The sequence below is a fragment of the Tachypleus tridentatus genome, chromosome 12, assembly GCF_004210375.1.
Source record: "Tachypleus tridentatus isolate NWPU-2018 chromosome 12, ASM421037v1, whole genome shotgun sequence".
In the NCBI taxonomy this organism is placed as follows: Eukaryota; Metazoa; Arthropoda; class Merostomata; order Xiphosura; family Limulidae; genus Tachypleus; species Tachypleus tridentatus.
Genome location: NC_134836.1, coordinates 72,760,594 through 72,779,224, shown reverse-complemented (window position 1 = coordinate 72,779,224; position 18,631 = coordinate 72,760,594). Strand labels below are relative to the sequence as shown.

General features: G+C 35.1%; 2 protein-coding genes across 16 annotated transcripts in view; one reads left to right on the top strand and one right to left on the bottom strand.

Annotated features, from left to right (window-relative positions):
• LOC143233589 (aquaporin AQPAe.a-like) overlaps window positions 1-2,068 on the top strand; it is a 73,132-nt gene extending 71,064 nt beyond the window's left edge. Inside the window, exon 5 of the mRNA XM_076469961.1 lies at window positions 1,216-2,068. Within this exon, the coding sequence (XP_076326076.1) occupies window positions 1,216-1,520 (305 nt within the window). The 3' untranslated portion in view covers window positions 1,521-2,068. The remainder of the gene's footprint in view (window positions 1-1,215) is intronic.
• A 2,508-nt stretch (window positions 2,069-4,576) lies between these two features.
• The window catches only part of LOC143233586 (uncharacterized), a 175,557-nt gene continuing 161,502 nt past the window's right edge, over window positions 4,577-18,631 (bottom strand). For 14 of the 15 annotated variants that reach the window (XM_076469956.1, XM_076469952.1, XM_076469955.1 and 11 more), the window contains 2 exons: window positions 18,084-18,187; window positions 4,577-8,977 (listed from right to left, as the gene is read on the bottom strand). In XM_076469956.1, the coding sequence (XP_076326071.1) occupies window positions 8,906-8,977; window positions 18,084-18,187 (176 nt within the window). In that variant the 3' untranslated portion in view covers window positions 4,577-8,905. The remainder of the gene's footprint in view (window positions 8,978-18,083; window positions 18,188-18,631) is intronic. The other variant, XM_076469960.1, reaches the window with a different exon arrangement.

The following is an 18,631-nucleotide window of genomic DNA, read 5'->3' as shown; positions in this document are numbered from 1 at the left end:
AATTCTATAAAGATACATTTATTATATTAGAAGTTAGTGGTATGTAAGCTGTACCGAGAACAAATAGTTACGTGTTTGGTCCGATGGGCCTAGGCAGTGTCGATAAAGTTACAAGAAAGTTAGATACACAGAAACTATAAATGTTCATTATATTCTCAAACAAATTTCCAGCTGGAGCTTAACATTTTACACCTTGTACTGACGCAATCAAGTAATCAATGGGTAATATAAATCACCATGAGCCATATCAGCTACCTATAATATAAAGTAATCCTTTATCCGTAGTTGGACCTTAAAAAAAAGCCACCAAAAAAAGAAATATATAAAATGGGAATTAAAAAACGTCCAAATAGAGATCGTAAAAAGTGAGGAAACAAGGCTGGAGATACTGTAGACATTATTTCCTCAAATTACAAATACCTATTTAGACTATTACATTTGGTGGAGAGTCAAATAGGGATTTGTAGTTTAAATAAATAATGTTCAAAGTATCTCCAGTCTTGTTTCCTTACGTTTTTACGATCTCTATTTTAAGGCTTTTAAATTCCCAAATTTTAACGGTTTTCTTATGTTAGTTTAAATTGAAAAAGGAATTAACGGAGGAGAAAGAAAGATAGTAGGGTTAACTTAAAAGAAAGTGACAACAGTATATGTACGTATGTAGGGTCAAGAGTAAATAAAACCAAAACTAAGAATAACAAGTGTGTATCATTTATTGCTGTCGTAGTTCATATGTGATACGTGTTGTAACCTACAGAGTGCATAATTGTTCTCGTAATTCATGACATGTGCACGTTTTACTAACGTCACAATGCTACAAATTACAACGTTAAGCATCCCTTATGCGACTTAATTTTAGTGTGTACTGATTAACAGCAACTCACTACTGTATAGTAGTGCAAGTGGTTAAAAAGGATGGCCCCTCCCAAGCAGCTTAAGGCTCCCTTTCGGAAAAAGTATTAAAAAAAAAAACTAAGTGGAAAAGAATTAAGCTGCACATTGTTTTATTATTAACACGTGTTTTTGCACATAGACAGTGGAATGTTTTCATACATAATCACTGATTGGTAGGACTATGTTCTCCAATTTGAGTAGAGTTTATATTAATACATTATTATACATCCTTATTCTTATACAGCTACACTTTGTCACATTGACTATTACTTATTCATTGTTAAAATTCAAAATTTAAAGTAGAATCTCTTATTTTCTTAGAGTCCAACACTGATGACGATTACGATGATGCAGAGAGATGCAAAATTGCAAAAGAAGATGGTGGCCCACAAGCCTCGGGGGACTTCAGACCCCAGTACCAAGATAACTATAGGTTAAATCCAAACACCTATTCCCCAACCCCCTCATCCTATCCAGTGTCCACCGACTCACCTTACGGATACAGTGGACCACGCAGTGCTCCACCGCAATCGTGCTCCTCAAACCTATACGGGTCTCGCTATGGAAACGGATACAGGACAATGCCCTGTCGCATGGAATATGGTCCTGGTTCTGTAAAGTTCTAACATTCTCACCAAACATGGTGTTTTTCTTCATGTTCTGGTCTGCCTGGTCTTAAAATGTTAAGTTCAAGAGTACGTAATAATGAATAGTTTTACAGTGTTCTAGACAAATTACTGGTTTTCTTTTAAAAATCAGCGTAGTTCACAAAGAGAGAACTTAAATTACTTACAGAAAGCTTCAACATAATAACAGAAAATAGTGACGTGTCTAAAATCTGATTTCGTCATAGTTATAAGAATTAACTTAACATTACCTACCCTTGTTTCAGACACGGGCAGATGAACAGACCGAAACAAAAACATTTAAAAGATCCACAAGTATTTGTTATGTTTTCAATAAGAAAATATGTCGCTTATTAAAACCTTTTTTTAGATAGATAGATTCGACTGCACGAACACGGTATTTTCCATGTGTTCTCGTTTAATAACTCAACTTACTATACACGCCGTCGGATGGCCTATATACGTGATCAACTGTACATATTTGGCAAAAATGTAATATCGTAGATTGTTAATATGGCATCGTTAATAAAGCATTTTCTAACGGACAAGTTGGGATTCAAACTTTTTTTTAATTCACAACGAAACTTGCACCATTAAGCAGATATATAATGTTTTTCCTTCCAGTTACTTTATGGGACAGCGGTAACATTATGAAGTTAAAACACTAAAATCCGGGGTTCGATTCACCGCGATAAACACAGCATATCGCCCAGTGTGTCTTTGTTCTAAAACTAATGAACGAACAAATATTTTTCTAGTCGTATCTCTTCTTTTAGTGTTCGCTTACATATTTTATCACTGTTCATACAAATTTAAGGCAGCCCATACCGAGTTGAAGTTTTATTTTAATAAAATGGATGTCAAAAAAAATTGCGCTGTTATAAGCAAATAAGCCATTAACTCGCACCTCCATAACGTTCAAAAGAAAAAAAACGAAACTCTTTGATCTCCTAATTACACGGTATTTAATAAGCCTTGATTGTAATAAAACTTTTCATCTATAGTTTCATTTTCAAACCTTTAACATATAACCAAGTGTGCAAATCTTTTAAATATAATTAATTTGATAATTATATAATTTGAAAGTGTAGTAGTTTTCACACGTCATGGTGATTTGCATTATTACGCGAAGTGAAATATATGTAAATTATGGAAAGGTATTTTGCGACTGTGCACATGATTCAGTGTATGTGTGTCACATAACTCCGGTTAAACCGCTAGTTGCATCTTCTAAATGGTCCCAAACGAATCGTCTTTGATTCCCGAGATTTACACAGAGGTATAACTTTACTCATTATTAGGGTACACGGGTATTTCCCGAAAACACTTTCACGGGAATTCCTCAAAAGTGAACACCAATTTTAGCAACCATTTACATTACAACACTTAAATAGGTAGGCCTAATAACTGACGTTTATAACTAGTTTAAATAAACTTGTATTATAGCAACAATAATCTTCAGAACCTCCCTCCCAAAAAGTGTTTAACCTGTATTTCAAGTATTAAATTTGTACTATAGCTGAAGTACATTTAACTAGGAACATTTCTGCACATCAGCCACTAAAAAACGAGATTTAAAAAGTTCAGAGTAGTTCCTTCTTAAAGTGGTGTCGAAACTCACTTTAACCAACACCACAATGATGAGTTCAAGTTCTTTTACAATTAAACAGACATTTCTGAAGTGGTTAAGGATAGCTGTAAAAGAAGGTGTAGTGGTCAACATTTTGGCCAAAGAATTTCATGTACACAAGAGCTACTTTGTCCCTAATAGTAGTAAACTAGAGGGAAGGCAGTCAAAGCCACTCACTGTTAACTTAAGGGCTACTCTTATTCTTAAACCCATTGACGATCATTTTGAATCTTGTCCTGACAATACTGGACTGACTGACATGTAATCGATATTCAGTAAAATCAAAATGAGAGCTCAATCTTCAATGAGGAAGAGTTGCCGCAGTAACCAAGTGTGATTTACGTTGCACGGTTCAAGTCACTAGGTCGTCATAGGTTGCGATGTTTTCCCATGGATAATCCCACTGTCTCACCGAGTGAAAATGATATAACGTGGAACTAAACATATTTCGATGATATCAGCAGTACATGAACGAGGAACGTCGTCCATGTTTCGACATTCATCGCGATATTAAGAATGAATTTTTCAAAGTTCATTAGTTAAAGGACGATACTTTAGAGAAAAAACAACAACATGGTTATTGGGAGACTTTTGTATCACCGCGTAAAATATAAAATAAATTTTCGTTGATTTTTCAACTTTAGAGCAAAACCATATAATTCAATCGACAAATTAGAACTGTGAAGGTTTCCAAGAATTTACAATTATTAAAAGTGTAAAATTTACTTGTACGATATTTAACCATCTCAAACCTTATCTTACTGATTCACAAATATTCAGAATACACAAACCAAATTAGGATCAAAGATGTCGAGTTAAAAATACGTGCGTGTATAGAAAACTAGACGAACTCAAAGAATTTGATTCGTTAAAACTTGACTAATCACTTTATTGTTTCAGTCTCCGCATGTTTATGTCGCAACTTAGTGTGTCATTAATTAATCTTACTAAACTTGTCTAATTATTTTATAACCTAAAATTCCGGACTGACACGTCGCCGGTATAGAAAAATTTTCTACCGTTTGTTCTTAATTTTGAAGATAGACTAGAGAGGGGCAGCTAGTTAATATTATTATTCGGCAACTTTTATTAATGCTTCCACGATAATATCTGGAGGCATGAATCGAACACACGACTGCGAGTTGACCATGCTAGGCCTACTTGTTTACCATTCTTTAAGTCTTTGTTTTTATTGTTTTTCGAAAATAAATTATCCTCAATATATCCAAACTTGAAGAGAACCATATTTATAACGCTCCCACAACTAAAAGGTCAAGCACGTTCGGTGACGGGATTCGAACCCGTTGGTTAGTTGATTGCCAGTCCAGTGCTTTAATTTTCTACTGAAAAAAAAGTAGTACGTGAAAGTGTTCATTGATGCACGCACATGCATACATACATACATACACAAAGCATTTCTCAAGACTCAAATAAAACTGCTTTATAAATCAAACTTCAATGATACAAGACAGGATACATGTTATCAGGGTTAAATGACCACAAACAGGAAATAGGTTTTTCATTCCCTAAAAAATTACCACAACCCTCTGACCCAGTCTTGCTTTTTTTTTTTTTTTATGGTTACTTTCTCTAACAATAAATGTTATGTACTTCTATTCAAGATCTCACAAAAAAATTATATAACAATAATATACAAGAATAGATGAATAATTTAAATTGGATCTTTAAGATCAAAATTTGCAGAACACATTTTATCTTTCCAACATATACTTGTCACCCCCCATCTTGACTCGTGCTTTTCATATTCCGAGCGCTTGACTAAGCCTAACCGTGGGACTACCAACTCTCTAACAATCACCCTAGACATAATTTTCTTCGAAAACTAACGATAAACTGGAATCAACTCCGACAGTGAAGCTACGAAGAAAGTGATTTACTAGTTGATTATAAAAATATCACCTTTAAACAAATTTAACAAATCAACTGGTGAGTGTTCGTAAAGTAAGGCCCTGCGTTACAACAGGATAGAAAAGACAGTAGCTTTACAGTCGCCCACCACTTGTTTTTAACACTACGTTCAAACTCTAACAGATTAAAAAAAAATACAATGACAAGGCTCTCAGCGTTGTTTTCATCAGCACCTGACTTTCTAAATTACAAGAAAAAGTATCTTAATGTCAATGGGATTCCATCATGACACTATAAAATGTACATATATTTTTTAACTTTGTGTAAACCGTAATTAAAACTGTACAATTTCACGTTAAAAGAAAACTGATATCGTAGTTTTGATTTGTATGTACAGGAGATAGCTAATCCAACAAAAATAGAACTCGACTATTCCTAGCTAGCCATAACTTTCCTACAGAGCTGAAACGTACACGTTGTACACTCACACATTTCAATATATATTGGTAAATATACACTAATTTTCAATACTTTCTGTTGGTAGCTTGTTAAACAGCGTAAGTCATACTCACATATACAAACACACACATGAACGAGTGCAAAATCAAAGGAAAAAACTTTAAATAAAAATTCTGCAATGTTTAACATTTTGAATAACAAAACTTTAAACTAGAACTACGTTACAAAGTCTACATAACAAATTATCATACTTTGCTTATAACTAGATTTTAGTTGTAATGGAGAAGAAACGACAATTAAGTCTTTATAAACGAACCAATTAAAGTTTATATTAAAACAAATTTTTATATTACTCTCTAACTAAAATAAAATCTTCAATAAAAACCAAAAACCTGTCTAATCTCACTCGAAACTGACAAGAAATCTTATTATATCGTAAAGTGTTTTAACGCCAAGTAAAATTCGTTACTACCTGTTAATATTACATCACGGGTTACAAATGTTTTGTTTCTCATACATTAAAATGACCAATAACCGAACCTTAAACTCTACGTACATCAATAGTGGCTAGGTCAACTCACCTCACATAACTTTGTACTAAGATATTAAAATGACCTTTTAGGATTGAACAAGCTGTCTTTAACTATATTAACACATCAACAAATGTTAAAACTTTGAGGTAGCAGTAAAGACAGTGTTTTTCAAGAATGGAACCCTCTTCTCCCACAATATTCTAAAATGTCTTCATCACAGGTTCTCTAATATATAATTAACATTAATTCGACGTTTTTATTTTCTATTCTTTTATTACACTATGTCTACAATTTTAATAAAACTTGTCCCAAATATGATATTATCAAAGCGTAATAAAGTTTCAAACGTTGGAAGTCCAAGCCCTTAGAATGAGAAATCACAGCTTCTGTAACATACTAGTTACATAAACTTTTTTTTTGGTATATAACAAAGTTACTCAGTTATATTCTATTGGATTGAGGAATAATTCGTGAGCGTTTTTCAAGTTAAAAAAATATATTCATAAATGAAACAATTTCGCAAAATATTTCATGTCATTTGGTAGATAATTTTTTGCTCTAATAGATGGTGTGTTTGATTTTCCATTTGGTAGATAATTTTTTGCTCTAATAGATGGTGTGTTTGATTTTCATATGTCTTTAATTTTTGCTTTCATTTTCAGCTCATTAAATGGAATGTCAAGTGGACAAAATCGAGCATTTTCGACACCATCTGCTTTTCGCATTTAATTTCTTGCAATTTCGTTTAAAACAATGCATACTCTATACCTAGGTATTACATGAAATAAAGTATCATAATAAATGTTTTGGGTGTAATGTGTTCATGCATTGAAGTATTGTATAGTCTTGCATGTAATGCTCGAATGAAATTATTTAAAAACGCTCACGAATTATTCCTCAACCTAATACCTACGGGAATCACTTGCCATGTTGAGTGAAATATACAACCTTTGAAATTTATGAAGAAAAAATTACACAAATGAAGAATCAACTTCAAGTGTTTTTTTCTCGTTACATAATTGGTCAGATTTAATATCATAGCATGTGAAAATCTAAGACTTAATTCTAATAGGTGTCGCTAGAGTAAGTGCTAAAAACAGCAAAGAATAATGAGGTATGAAAAACGTATTTAGTTGGAAGGGAAATTAATAGCTTTACAAATACAAAAATTAATTAGATCTATCCACAACAGAAAAAAAATTCTGTCACAAAACTCATGAAGTAAATAAATTGCAAGATAGTACCGATTTAGTTTTAACTTCTATAAAATATTTTCAAAAGATCAAAATTTATCTCGCGCTCTAGTTTAATTTCATGTTATTTTTATTTTTATGTCTTATTTGGGCTCTTATAAACACAACTTTAACAAATACTAAAATGAAATTCAACAATTTGTTTTAAAAAATTCAAAATTAAGTGTATATATGTATATAAAAAAACTGATTTATTGTACTCATAACAACCTGCAAGTGTATTTTATCGCCAATGTTATTAAAAAAAAACTTTGGACAATAATTCATGAATGGTCTATTGCACGTATAAACAATTCAAAAATATTTTTCAATTTTGAAACAAAAAATGTTTGGAAATTGAAAGAGGGCGATGCTTATAAAAAAATAAATTACTGAAGATGGTTAAGTGTTTAAAGCCTTTTTAAATAGTTTCTGGCAAAGACCTAAGCTTCACTTATGGTCAGAAAAAAATATATATATACAATATATATTTCTTCACAATTCATTTTTATAAAATACCAAAACACAAACAACTATATTTATAATCGCAACAAAAGATATTTATGTTGGTTTACAGATCAGGCAGAACGGTTAACCCACTGTTTCTTGTTTTGGTAATTAACAGTGATATTTGAGAAGTTTCTAATTAAATCTGGTTCAGATGCAACAGTTCAAAATATTTATGGAATGTAAAGGAAAATACGTTAAAGTTACTGCACTGACTTGGTTAAAAGGCTGTAGTAGCAGATAAATTCCAATCTTAATAATTAAAGAAACGGCAAGCGAAACAGGTGGCGCTTCAATCAATCATTTCTAAGGGCTTGACTTTAAAACAGCACGGGGCTAGAAATAATTTCTATGAAACCAATTTTGTATACATTTCTATACATATATATATGTGGTATATATATTTATGTATATATACAAATACACCAGAGAAAACGTAAGCTATATACGTATATTTACAAATTACAACAGCGTACATGCATATGACTAAAAGGGATAGCACATACCACTCTTCTGGCCTAAGTTCCAACACAGTTATCAATGACTGATGGTGAAAATAAAGAAGCAGAAGAGGGTTTGAATGTTATGAACGCTAGAGGGCAAATGGAGCCAAAAGGGTCCCTTGCAGTTAAATGTTAGAACACCTTCAAGCATTTGTTTGAAAGACAGAACTGACCTTTACCATAAAACAGTAGCTTCACCATTTTGACAAAGATTACAGAAATCAAAACCATGTTTCCTAATGACATCAACAGTGTTTGATCAGTTTTTACACAATAAAGATGCGATCTTTTGTGAAAAGTGACTCCAGAGATTTGACCAGTTTTATCTCATTGCGAAGTAAACACAGATGAACAACATCCACCAGAGATCGACTTACAGACTTGCGTTATTCCTTTCACATCTAGTAAATCCCAAAGTACCATCAGAATGATGTGTATGATGAAAAACCTGTTTTGCACTTTGAATATTTACAAAAACAACAACAAAAAAACCCCACAAAATTCTAGTTTACTTTAAAATCACAAACTAATTCATTTCATTCTAGTGTCAGTTCCATCTTAGATATCCACTTTAAACACCCGAGTGACTCTCCAAGATATCTGCAATTTTGTTTCCCCATACATTTTCTAAGCCTGAAATCATATTTACTAATTATGGGGGTTCTGCTGACAGCAACTGTTGAAGCAAACTCTTCTTTTGTTCTGGTGGTTTAGGTTCTTCAACCTGAAATAAAGAAACGAAAATTTTATGAGGGATAAACATTTACAAATAAGTGTTGTTTTTTAATTCATTTCACTTAAATAAATTTTTTTTTAATCTATACAGAAAGAAATTGATTTTTTTTGGTTTGTTTGAATTTTGCACAAAACCACAAAAGAGCTATCTCCACTAGCCATCCCTAATTTAGTAGTGTAAGATTAGAGAGAAGGCAGCTAGTTATCACCACCCACCACTAACTCTTAGGATACTCTTTTACCAACAAATTGTTGTTGATTTAGTGTTTTATGGCACAAAGCAGCTAGGCTATCTGCACCAAACGTCCAGTAAAAAGGTAAAAATAAATTAAATGTAGTAAAATATACAAAAGGAAATCAAGGTAAAACAAAACATTATTGAAAAACAGAAAAAGCATAAAACCAATGTTGACACCTAGTCTACAATGTTAAGAGAGAAAGCAGAGTAAGAGAAGTTGTAATGGACATTCTCTAGCAAAATGGAATAATCATAACCCCCCAGGAAGACTAACAGGTAAGTACAAGGACCACCGTCAGTCACCTGCCTTTCCAGTCCTGGTTCCGGGTTATGTTGTCATAACAGCCATTATCAAAAGGTAAAATAAGAAAAGTATTAAAAGAGATATAGGAAAATCGTAATAAAAATTAGCCAAATGTCCTGTAAAAAGGTAAAAGTAAAGTAAATGTAGTAAAATTTGTAAAAGTAAACAAAGGTAAAAACAAAACAGCAATTAAAACATAAAATGGCATAAAACCAATGTTGACATCCAGTCTACAAAGTTGTAAAGGACTTCTTGTAGCAGAAAGGTAATGATCATAACCCGCCATGCAGGAAGACTAACAGGTAAGGACAAGAACCACCCCAGTCACCTGAAGTTGGTCTTTCCAGTCTTGGTTCCGGGTTATGTGTCATTATGGCCACTACTAAAAGGTAAAGTAATAAAAGTGTTAAATGACATGCAGCAAAAGTGTAATAACAACTCCCCAGGACAACTAACGAGTAGTTCAAACAGCAGCATTAGTCACCTGAAGTTGGCCTTTCCAGTCCTGGTGTGGAGTTATTTAATGTTCTGGCCATTTTCCAATGTCAAATTGAACTAGAGATTGAGACTCTGATAATGGAACCACAATTAAAAAGGTGTAATGAATAAATATCAAACACTTAAATGAGATTAAAAAGATTAATGGCCATTAAAAAACTATAAAAACTTTATCAAGGTAGACAGTGTCACCATCACCAATAACAATGTTCAATGTTACAGACAAACCCTGGGAATGAACATGTTTGAAATAGTGACGTCGTTGAGAATCGTAACCATGGCAAGAAAGTAAAATGTGGCTTACAGTGATTTGAGTGTTACAAAAACTACACATTGGTGAATCAGTTCCAGATAAAAAAAAACGATGAGTTAAAAAACTGTGACCAATGCGTAGTCCAGTTAGAACAACTTCCTCCTTCTGAACCTTAAGGAAGCTAGATGGCTAAAGCCCAATATAGGGTGAAGCAATTCCAAGGCCAGTAGAGAATGAAGCGAGTCAGTATAAATAGTGCAGTCGGAATATTGCTCAGCTTCAATGTAATTCAGGACAAAAGATATGGCATACAGTTCAGCAGTGAAAACAGAAACTGTAGAGGGGGTTCTCCGCACAACCACCAAACTGCAACAAACCATGACAGAGCCCACAGAATTACCTGACTCGGAACAATCTGTATAAATTGGAATGGAATGATTGTTCAATAGATGTTCAGTAAATAAAAGACAGTACTTCCAATTGGGAGTATCTGCCTTTTTCATATGACTTAAAGAAAGGTCACATTTGGGGGCTGTAATAAGCCATGGGGGAAGGGGGGCAATAGCTGACCAATGGATTTTGCAATATTATCCAAGGACAGACCGAATTCATCCAATTGTGCCTGGATGCGAAAGCCAAAAGGAGCAATGGCAGATCATCTCTTCTGAAAACGTAAGGCCTACTGAGGAAGGAAAACACATCCCCAGGTGGGATGCTTTGGTAAGGAACGAAGTTTCGAAGAATATAGTAAAGACAGTTGAAAACGGCGAAGGTGCAGAGAAGGTTCACGAGATTCTACGTATAAGCTTTGAACTGGGGAGGTGCGAAAAGCCCCAGTGCAGAGTCTAAGTCCTTGATGATGAATGGGGTCCAGCATCTTTAAGGCCAAGGGTTGGCAGAGCCATAGACCATTGATCCATAGTCGAGTTTTGAATGAATAAGAGCACGATACATCTTTAACATAGAACATTGATCTGCTCCCCAACTGGCAGTAGAGAGGAACGGAGGATGTTCAGTGCTCTTGTGCATTTGACCCATAACTGCTGTAAGTGTGGCATAAAGGTCAGCTTACATTCAAAGATAACCCCAAGAAATTGGTCTCAGGGACCACTGGCAGCGAAACTTCCCTATACGGAGTTCAGAATCAGGGTGAATACCCCGTTGGTGGCCAAAGTGCATGCAAACGGTTTTAAAGAGAGAAAAATTAAAGCCGTTCACCGTAGTCCACTTCAGTACATGATTGAGGGCAGTTTGTATTTGCCTCTCAATATATCTTATGTTCGACGACTGACATGAGATGTGAAAGTCGTCGACATAGAGCGTGTTTGCAACAGTGAGAGGGAGTTGTTCAGTGATGGCATTTATCTTTATACTGAAAAGTGTGACACTCAAAACACAGCCCTGAGGGACCCCAAGTTCCTGAAGTAAATAATGGGAAAGTGTCGAACCCACACGAACTTGGATACTCCTGTCCATTAAAAATTTTTTAATAAACATGGCCACGTAACCCATATATATGAAGGTATCGCAAAATGCCATACCTCCATGTTGTGTCATAAGCCTTCTCAATGTCAAAGAATATTGATACAAGATGTTGGCATTTGAGAAAGGCTTCTCTGATTGATGTTTCAAGTCGAATTAGGTGGTCCGTGATGGAGTGCTGTCGTCGGAACCCACACTGGGTGGGCGAGAGGAGGTTGTTTGATTCGAGAAACCAAACAAGACGAGCATTAACCATCCTCTCTAACCATCTCTCTGCCAGATCCAGTTAAAAATAATGAGAAGAATATCAAGAGAAGCAGGAGAGAGATAGCACAGCATGTCATAGTGTACATCATCAGGTCCAACAGATGTACTGCTAGACCGATAAAGGGCTATTTTCAGTTCCACCAGAGTAAAGGGACGATTATAGTCAAAGAAACAGTTTGAAAGGAAAGAGGTGATTACTCTGCCTAAGTCTTGATGGCCAAGAAGGTGGAGGAACAAGTACAAGTGCTAGACACCTTGCAAAAGCTTTCACCTAGAGTATCGTCGATGCTCCTGACATCAGCTACCTCTTGGCAATCAGAGATTAAGATGGAGAGAGGGAGAGAATTGTAGTGCTCACTGACCTTTCGAATCATGCCCCGGATGACCTTGGAACTGGTGGTAGAAGAGATGCTAGTTGTGAACTTAATCCAAGATTCCTTCTGGCTTTGACGTCTTACCCAACTAGCATGTGCACAGACCCGTTGGAAAGTGATGCGGTTCGAAAGTGTAGGATATCTACGGAAAGTATCCCAGGCCCGTTTTTGAGCCTTCCGTGCCATATGGCAAGTAGGATTCCACCACGAACGAAAATATCGTGGAAAATGTGTCGAAGTTTTAGGAATACACTGAGCAGCTGCTTGTATAATACAGTCAGTTACTGCTGCCACACAGTCATCTATTGATGGCTGATTCACGATGGCAGGATCAAGTTCTGTGAGAGCAGTGAAAGTGGACCAGTCTGCCTGATCCAGCTTCCACCAGGGTACGTGGGTAGAGTGGCACAGACCACGGCCAGTCTCTCTCAAAAGTATAGGAAAATGATTACTGCCTTGTGGATTATTGTCAACCCTCCATGAAAAATGGGAAAATAATGAAGGGGAGCAAACTGAGAGATCAATAGTAGTAAAGGACTGACTAGGTGTGTGAAAATAGGTGGAAGAACCAGTATTGAAAATACTTGTTAGAACAGTATTATTCTAACCAGATTAGAACATAAACCTCGACAGTTCCGTTGTATCAAGGTGGCCATTTTTAATGACGGGTAGGCAAAATAGCTGGAGAACCCTTCTGTTTATGACCACATCTTTTTTCCTTACTCTCCTTATTTGGAGGAGATCTATCAACCTCCATGGATCCTGTCCTGGGTCGATTGGGCAGGTCTTTGTTGTTGGAAGGGAATTCCAGTGACTGAAAACTCAAACAAATGATTGTTTTGCATCATGGGGTTGGAGAAAAAGATGTATCAGAAGAAATGCCTGTATTTGAAACCAAAGCATGTGGATCTCGAGTTTATTGGAATGTATGGGAGGAACAGAGATGGGTGTAGAAGTCGATTCATCAACCTTTTTAACCATGGAGGTCAAAAGGCTTTTCATTTGTTTTGAAAACAATTCTCTTGGAGGCACAGAGAGATCTGTCTGTACTCCAACTGTAGTTGTGGAACGATTTCTGAGCCTCAGGATAACTAATGTTATGAGTAGTTTTCAAACACTGCACCTCTTTTTCCTTTAACCATTTTGGGCAAGAAAGAAAGTTGGAAAAGTAGGAACCATTGCAGTTGACATAATGTGGGTCCATGTGACACTCATAGGCATCATGGTCCTTGCCACCACAATGAGCACATGTTGGGGAACCATGACAGGACGTCTTTGAGTGGCCAAACCTCTGACATTGGAAACATCGAAGAGGGTTTGGAATGTACGGCCGTACCCTGCAAATTAGATAACCTGTCTTGATGGTGGCAGATGCACGTGGTGATGTAAATATCAAAACGAGGATATTTGTCGACAGTGTAACTCCGTCTTTGAGAGTGGAGATGCACCTTACTGCAGAAACTCCTTGAGGGGAGAGACCAGCGAGAATCTCTGATTCGGGGACGTTCTTCAAGTCTCTCTCAACAATAACTCCTTATGATGAATTCAAGGTAGCATGAGGGGTAATCTCAATAGCTACATCCCCAATTGCCTTTGAATTCAAGAGGAGTTCACTGTGTTGGGATGTGGATGTTTCAACCAATATGTTACCAGATCAAAGTTTCTTTACTGGCTTTGGAGAGCCAGCAAGTCCCTCTAGTCCCTTTTGAACAAAAAAAAAGGGGATATTTGCCCTAAAGGTTTTTCTGAAAGAGAATGTAGTAAGAAAATGGGGTACAGGTGTTGCAGATTGCTGCTCAGAGTCTTCAAGACGTGATCGTTTACCTATTGTCTGTTTTTTCACTATTTTATTTAAATTTTTGTTTGGGGGATCCATAACAAAAAAAGAAATTTCAGTGATCACTGACCTCACCCACCATGGATACCTACGAGGGGACGCACTACAATGTCATGCAAGGACATTGCAGCAATGCCAGGGTTTCATGAGCACTATACCCAAACACCAGCATCAGACACAATGTCCACAACACCCGTTGAGAACTTCCAACACTGGTACTTGGTTGACTCTTGCCCAAGTGGACCAGCAGATTGACCCAAGGGGGGCCACCCAAAGGCTGCCCGTCTACAGGAATTCAAGGCTAGAGTGGTGTGTTTGGGTTGGACCCCTCAACTACCAGGATCCTCTCCTCCCCTTCACGGTCGCCACGCACGGCAAACATGTGGGTAGATGTTTAGATCCCAGAAAAGGTAAACTGAAAGAACAGAACCTTCCCTGGGAGGTCCCCTCACCACATACAGAAATTCACACCAAGGGGTACCAACAAATAGAGGGATTGATTGTCACATTATAATGCCCCCATGGCTGAAAGGGAGAGTATGTTTGGTGCAACGGGGATCAAACCTGCAGTCCTCAGATTATAAGTCAAATGCCTTAACCATCTGGCCATGAAGGGCCAAGTGAATATAAGTGTGGAATTGTACATTACACAATATATGTAATAATTACTAAGTTTTAGTTTCAAATTAAAGTTTCATATTCATGACTAATTTCTTACTTCCTTTGGATCATTCAAACAACCTTACGTTTACCAATTCACTTTTCTTCTACTGAATTATGGATTTTTATTCATTTATTCTTACCACAAGTTAAAGTTTATAATCCTACAGAACTTTCTGACAACACTTTTACAAACACTCATTTCTTTGAGGACAAAATTAATAGTGAAAATCTTGCTTATAAATAAAGAGTAAAAATATACAGTACAACTGCAGAAATGGAAAACTTTCAAGTACCAGTAAATCTTACTCTTAATCAGTGATGACGAGAAAACCCACTTGTAGAGAAAAATGTGTGTGTAAACACAGCTAGTTTGGGTTGAAAAATGTTTTATACAGAGAAGCAAACAACATTGACTTTCTTCGATCATCAGGTTCACAAAGAAAGAAAGAGGTAACTGACCACATGTTTGAAGGGGATTGTGTAACTGAGTATAGGAATGTAGAGGGCGTGCTTACATGTTTGATTATATTTATTAATATAGGTATAAAGGTGTTCCTTTGTATTGGTTTATTTTGGTCGAGTTGTTGTTTTAGTAAGGCTTCTTTAATTTTACGTTTGTTTCTTTAGTTAGTATTTGAGTGTTTACTATGGTTATGTTGTATTTATTTGATTTGCAGTGTTCAAAAACATGTAAAGGTGACTTTTTGCGTTCTTTGAATCTGGTTTTCATTTTTCTACTTGTTTCTCCAATATAGAAGTTGTGGAAGTTATCACATTATATTTTATAAATAATGTTGGTGTGGTGTTTGTCAGTGTAATTTTACATACTATAGACCTTAGTTTTGTGTCTGGTTCTTGAATAAATTTGGTATTAACTGTCATATTCTGTTACTAGTTTTTTGCCAAATGTTGGTTATTTTTTCTGCTGATGCCAGCAATATATAGTATGCAGCAGTATATGGTTTCAAAATTTTTCAATTTGTGGGTTAATTACTTCTTGTCTTAGTGTGTGCATATAATATTTTCTACAGTGTGTGGAGGAAACTTATTGATACTGATGAAGTATTGTTTTATTTTGTCTTATACTTTCCACAGAAATCAATAAGAAAACAACCAACAGAAAGAAGACAACTTTGATAATTTTATTTTCATTCAACAGCCAAATTTCCCAGAAAAAATTAAAAAATTTTTATTTCCCAGAAACACCTAAAAATATCTAAAACGATTTTTACAAAGAATTTTCTCACAAAACCATCAACATAATTTTACAAAACAGAAAGCTAAAAAACAATCTTACAAAAAGAGACATTAATTCCATTAAAAACTTAAAACAAGACAAAAACATAAAAATTCTAAAAGGAGATAAAGGTCACGCTATAGTCATAATGAACACGAATGAATACATCCAAAAAACGAAGAACATCCTATCAGACAAACAAATTTAAACCAATACACACAAATCCAAAGACACACGAAATGAAACTCAACAAAATACTACTAAAAATGAAAAAAGCCAAAACAATCCACAAACACTTTATTCCTACCTACGCAAGACCAACTTGCACACACCACAAATATATAACATCCCCAAACTTCATAAACCAGATTGTCCATTACAACCAATAATGTCCACATATGGATCGTTTAATTACAATCTTGTTAAATACGTAGCATGGGCATTCTTCAAATATGTAACATCAGCCAGCACATTCAAATACTCTTTTAATTTCAAATCTAATCTTAATCAACTTAATCATATAGCTTTAATAGCCAGTTTCAATGTTATATCCCTCTTTACAGAAGTTCCAACCGCTGAAGCTTGCAAGATAGCCTTGGAACTCTATATCCGAGACCCTAACCCATCTACAGACATTCCCAGCAACCAATTAGCAACCCTTATAGAATTCACCACGATGAAGACAAACTTCATGTTCAACAACCACAACTATATACAAACAAATGGCCTAAGCATGGGCAACCCAGTATCACCAGTTCGAGCCAATATTTTTATACACAAGTTGAAATGCAAGCAATTAACATAGCATTACATCCACCACTATACTGGTACAGATATGTAGATGACATGATTGCAAAATTCACATCTACAGAACAGACACTTAATTTTTTCAATCACATTAACTCTATACATCCCAACATTAACTTCACATGTGAACAGGAAGAACAAAATAAAATACCATTTCTTAACCTTAAAATTACAAGAACCGACACACAATTTAAAATAGAAATCCACCAAAAAATCACCCATACTGGACTATACATTCCTTGGGACTCAGCACATGAAACAAAACAAAAACTCAACATACTAAGAAACCAAATAAACACAGCCATAACACTATGATCACCAGATAAAATTAACAATAAATTAGACAAAATAAAACAATATTTCATCAACATCAATAAGTTTCCTCCACAAACTGTAGAAAACATTATACGCACACACCTAGACAGAAAGCAAAATCAACTAACAGAAGTAAATATATCTCGTGAATTAAAAAATCATGAAACCACATACTGCTGCATACCATATATTCCAGACATCAGCAGACAAATAACAAACATTTGGCAAAAACTAGTAACAAAACATGACATTCCAGTTAATACCAAATTTATTCAAAAACCAGGCACAAAACTGAGGTATATATTATGTAAAAACTACACTGACAAACACAACACCAACATTATTTATACAATGTGATGTGATAACTGCCAAGACTTCTAGAAACAAGTAGAAAAATGGAAACCAAATTCAAAGAACAAAGTTATCTTCACGTTTTCGAACACTGCAAATCAAATAAACACAACATAACTAAATGTAAAATTAAAGAAGCCTTACTTATACAACAACTCAAGCCCAAAATAAACCAATACAAATGAACATCTTTATACCTATACTAATAAATATAATCAAACATCTACGCACACCCTCTACATTACTACACCTCAGTTACATAACCCCCTTCAAACATGTGGTCAGCTATTGGTCAGTTACCTCTTTCTTTCTTTGTGAACCTGACAATGACCAAAGAAGGTAGAAACGTTGTTCGCTCCTCTACATAAAACATTTTCTCAATCCAAACCAGCAGTTTTTACATATATAAACCTTACTCTTATTAGTAACAGGGCTAAAAGAGGAATTCATGGTTACTCTGTGAACTTACTCTAGAATTATTTCCTTCTGCAGACATTGGTGACACTGGGTTAGTACTCGCGTCCAGTACCGACTGCGAGAATAATCCTGATAAAACCCGTTGGTTACCTTCTCCTGGAAAATTTCATTTAGAAAGAATTCATATTTTCAGATGCTTTTCTTGCAAACTGCAATAACTCGTTAATTTACATAAAATTGGAAGAACAACAAATACACTTCTTTAACATTTGCACTTGTTAAAAATGAAGTAAAAACCACCGTCATCAATGATGTAATTATACATTAGATGGAAAGAGCCAGTGTTCCTCAAAAGAGAACAAATAAATAAAACTGTAAATGTAGAATAAATTACAAAAGTGATGTTGAACGTACATATATTAGGCAGTGTTCAAATATTTATGTATGCTACACTGTTTTGTGTTGTTTATAGTCAGTCTAGTGCTTTGTAACATTTCTGAAAGAAACAAAACTGAGGGAATTAATCTCCTGATTATTTCAGAAAGATTTGGCTAAAATGAAAAAGTATAGAACCAAAGTCGTGTTATACCATTTCACAAC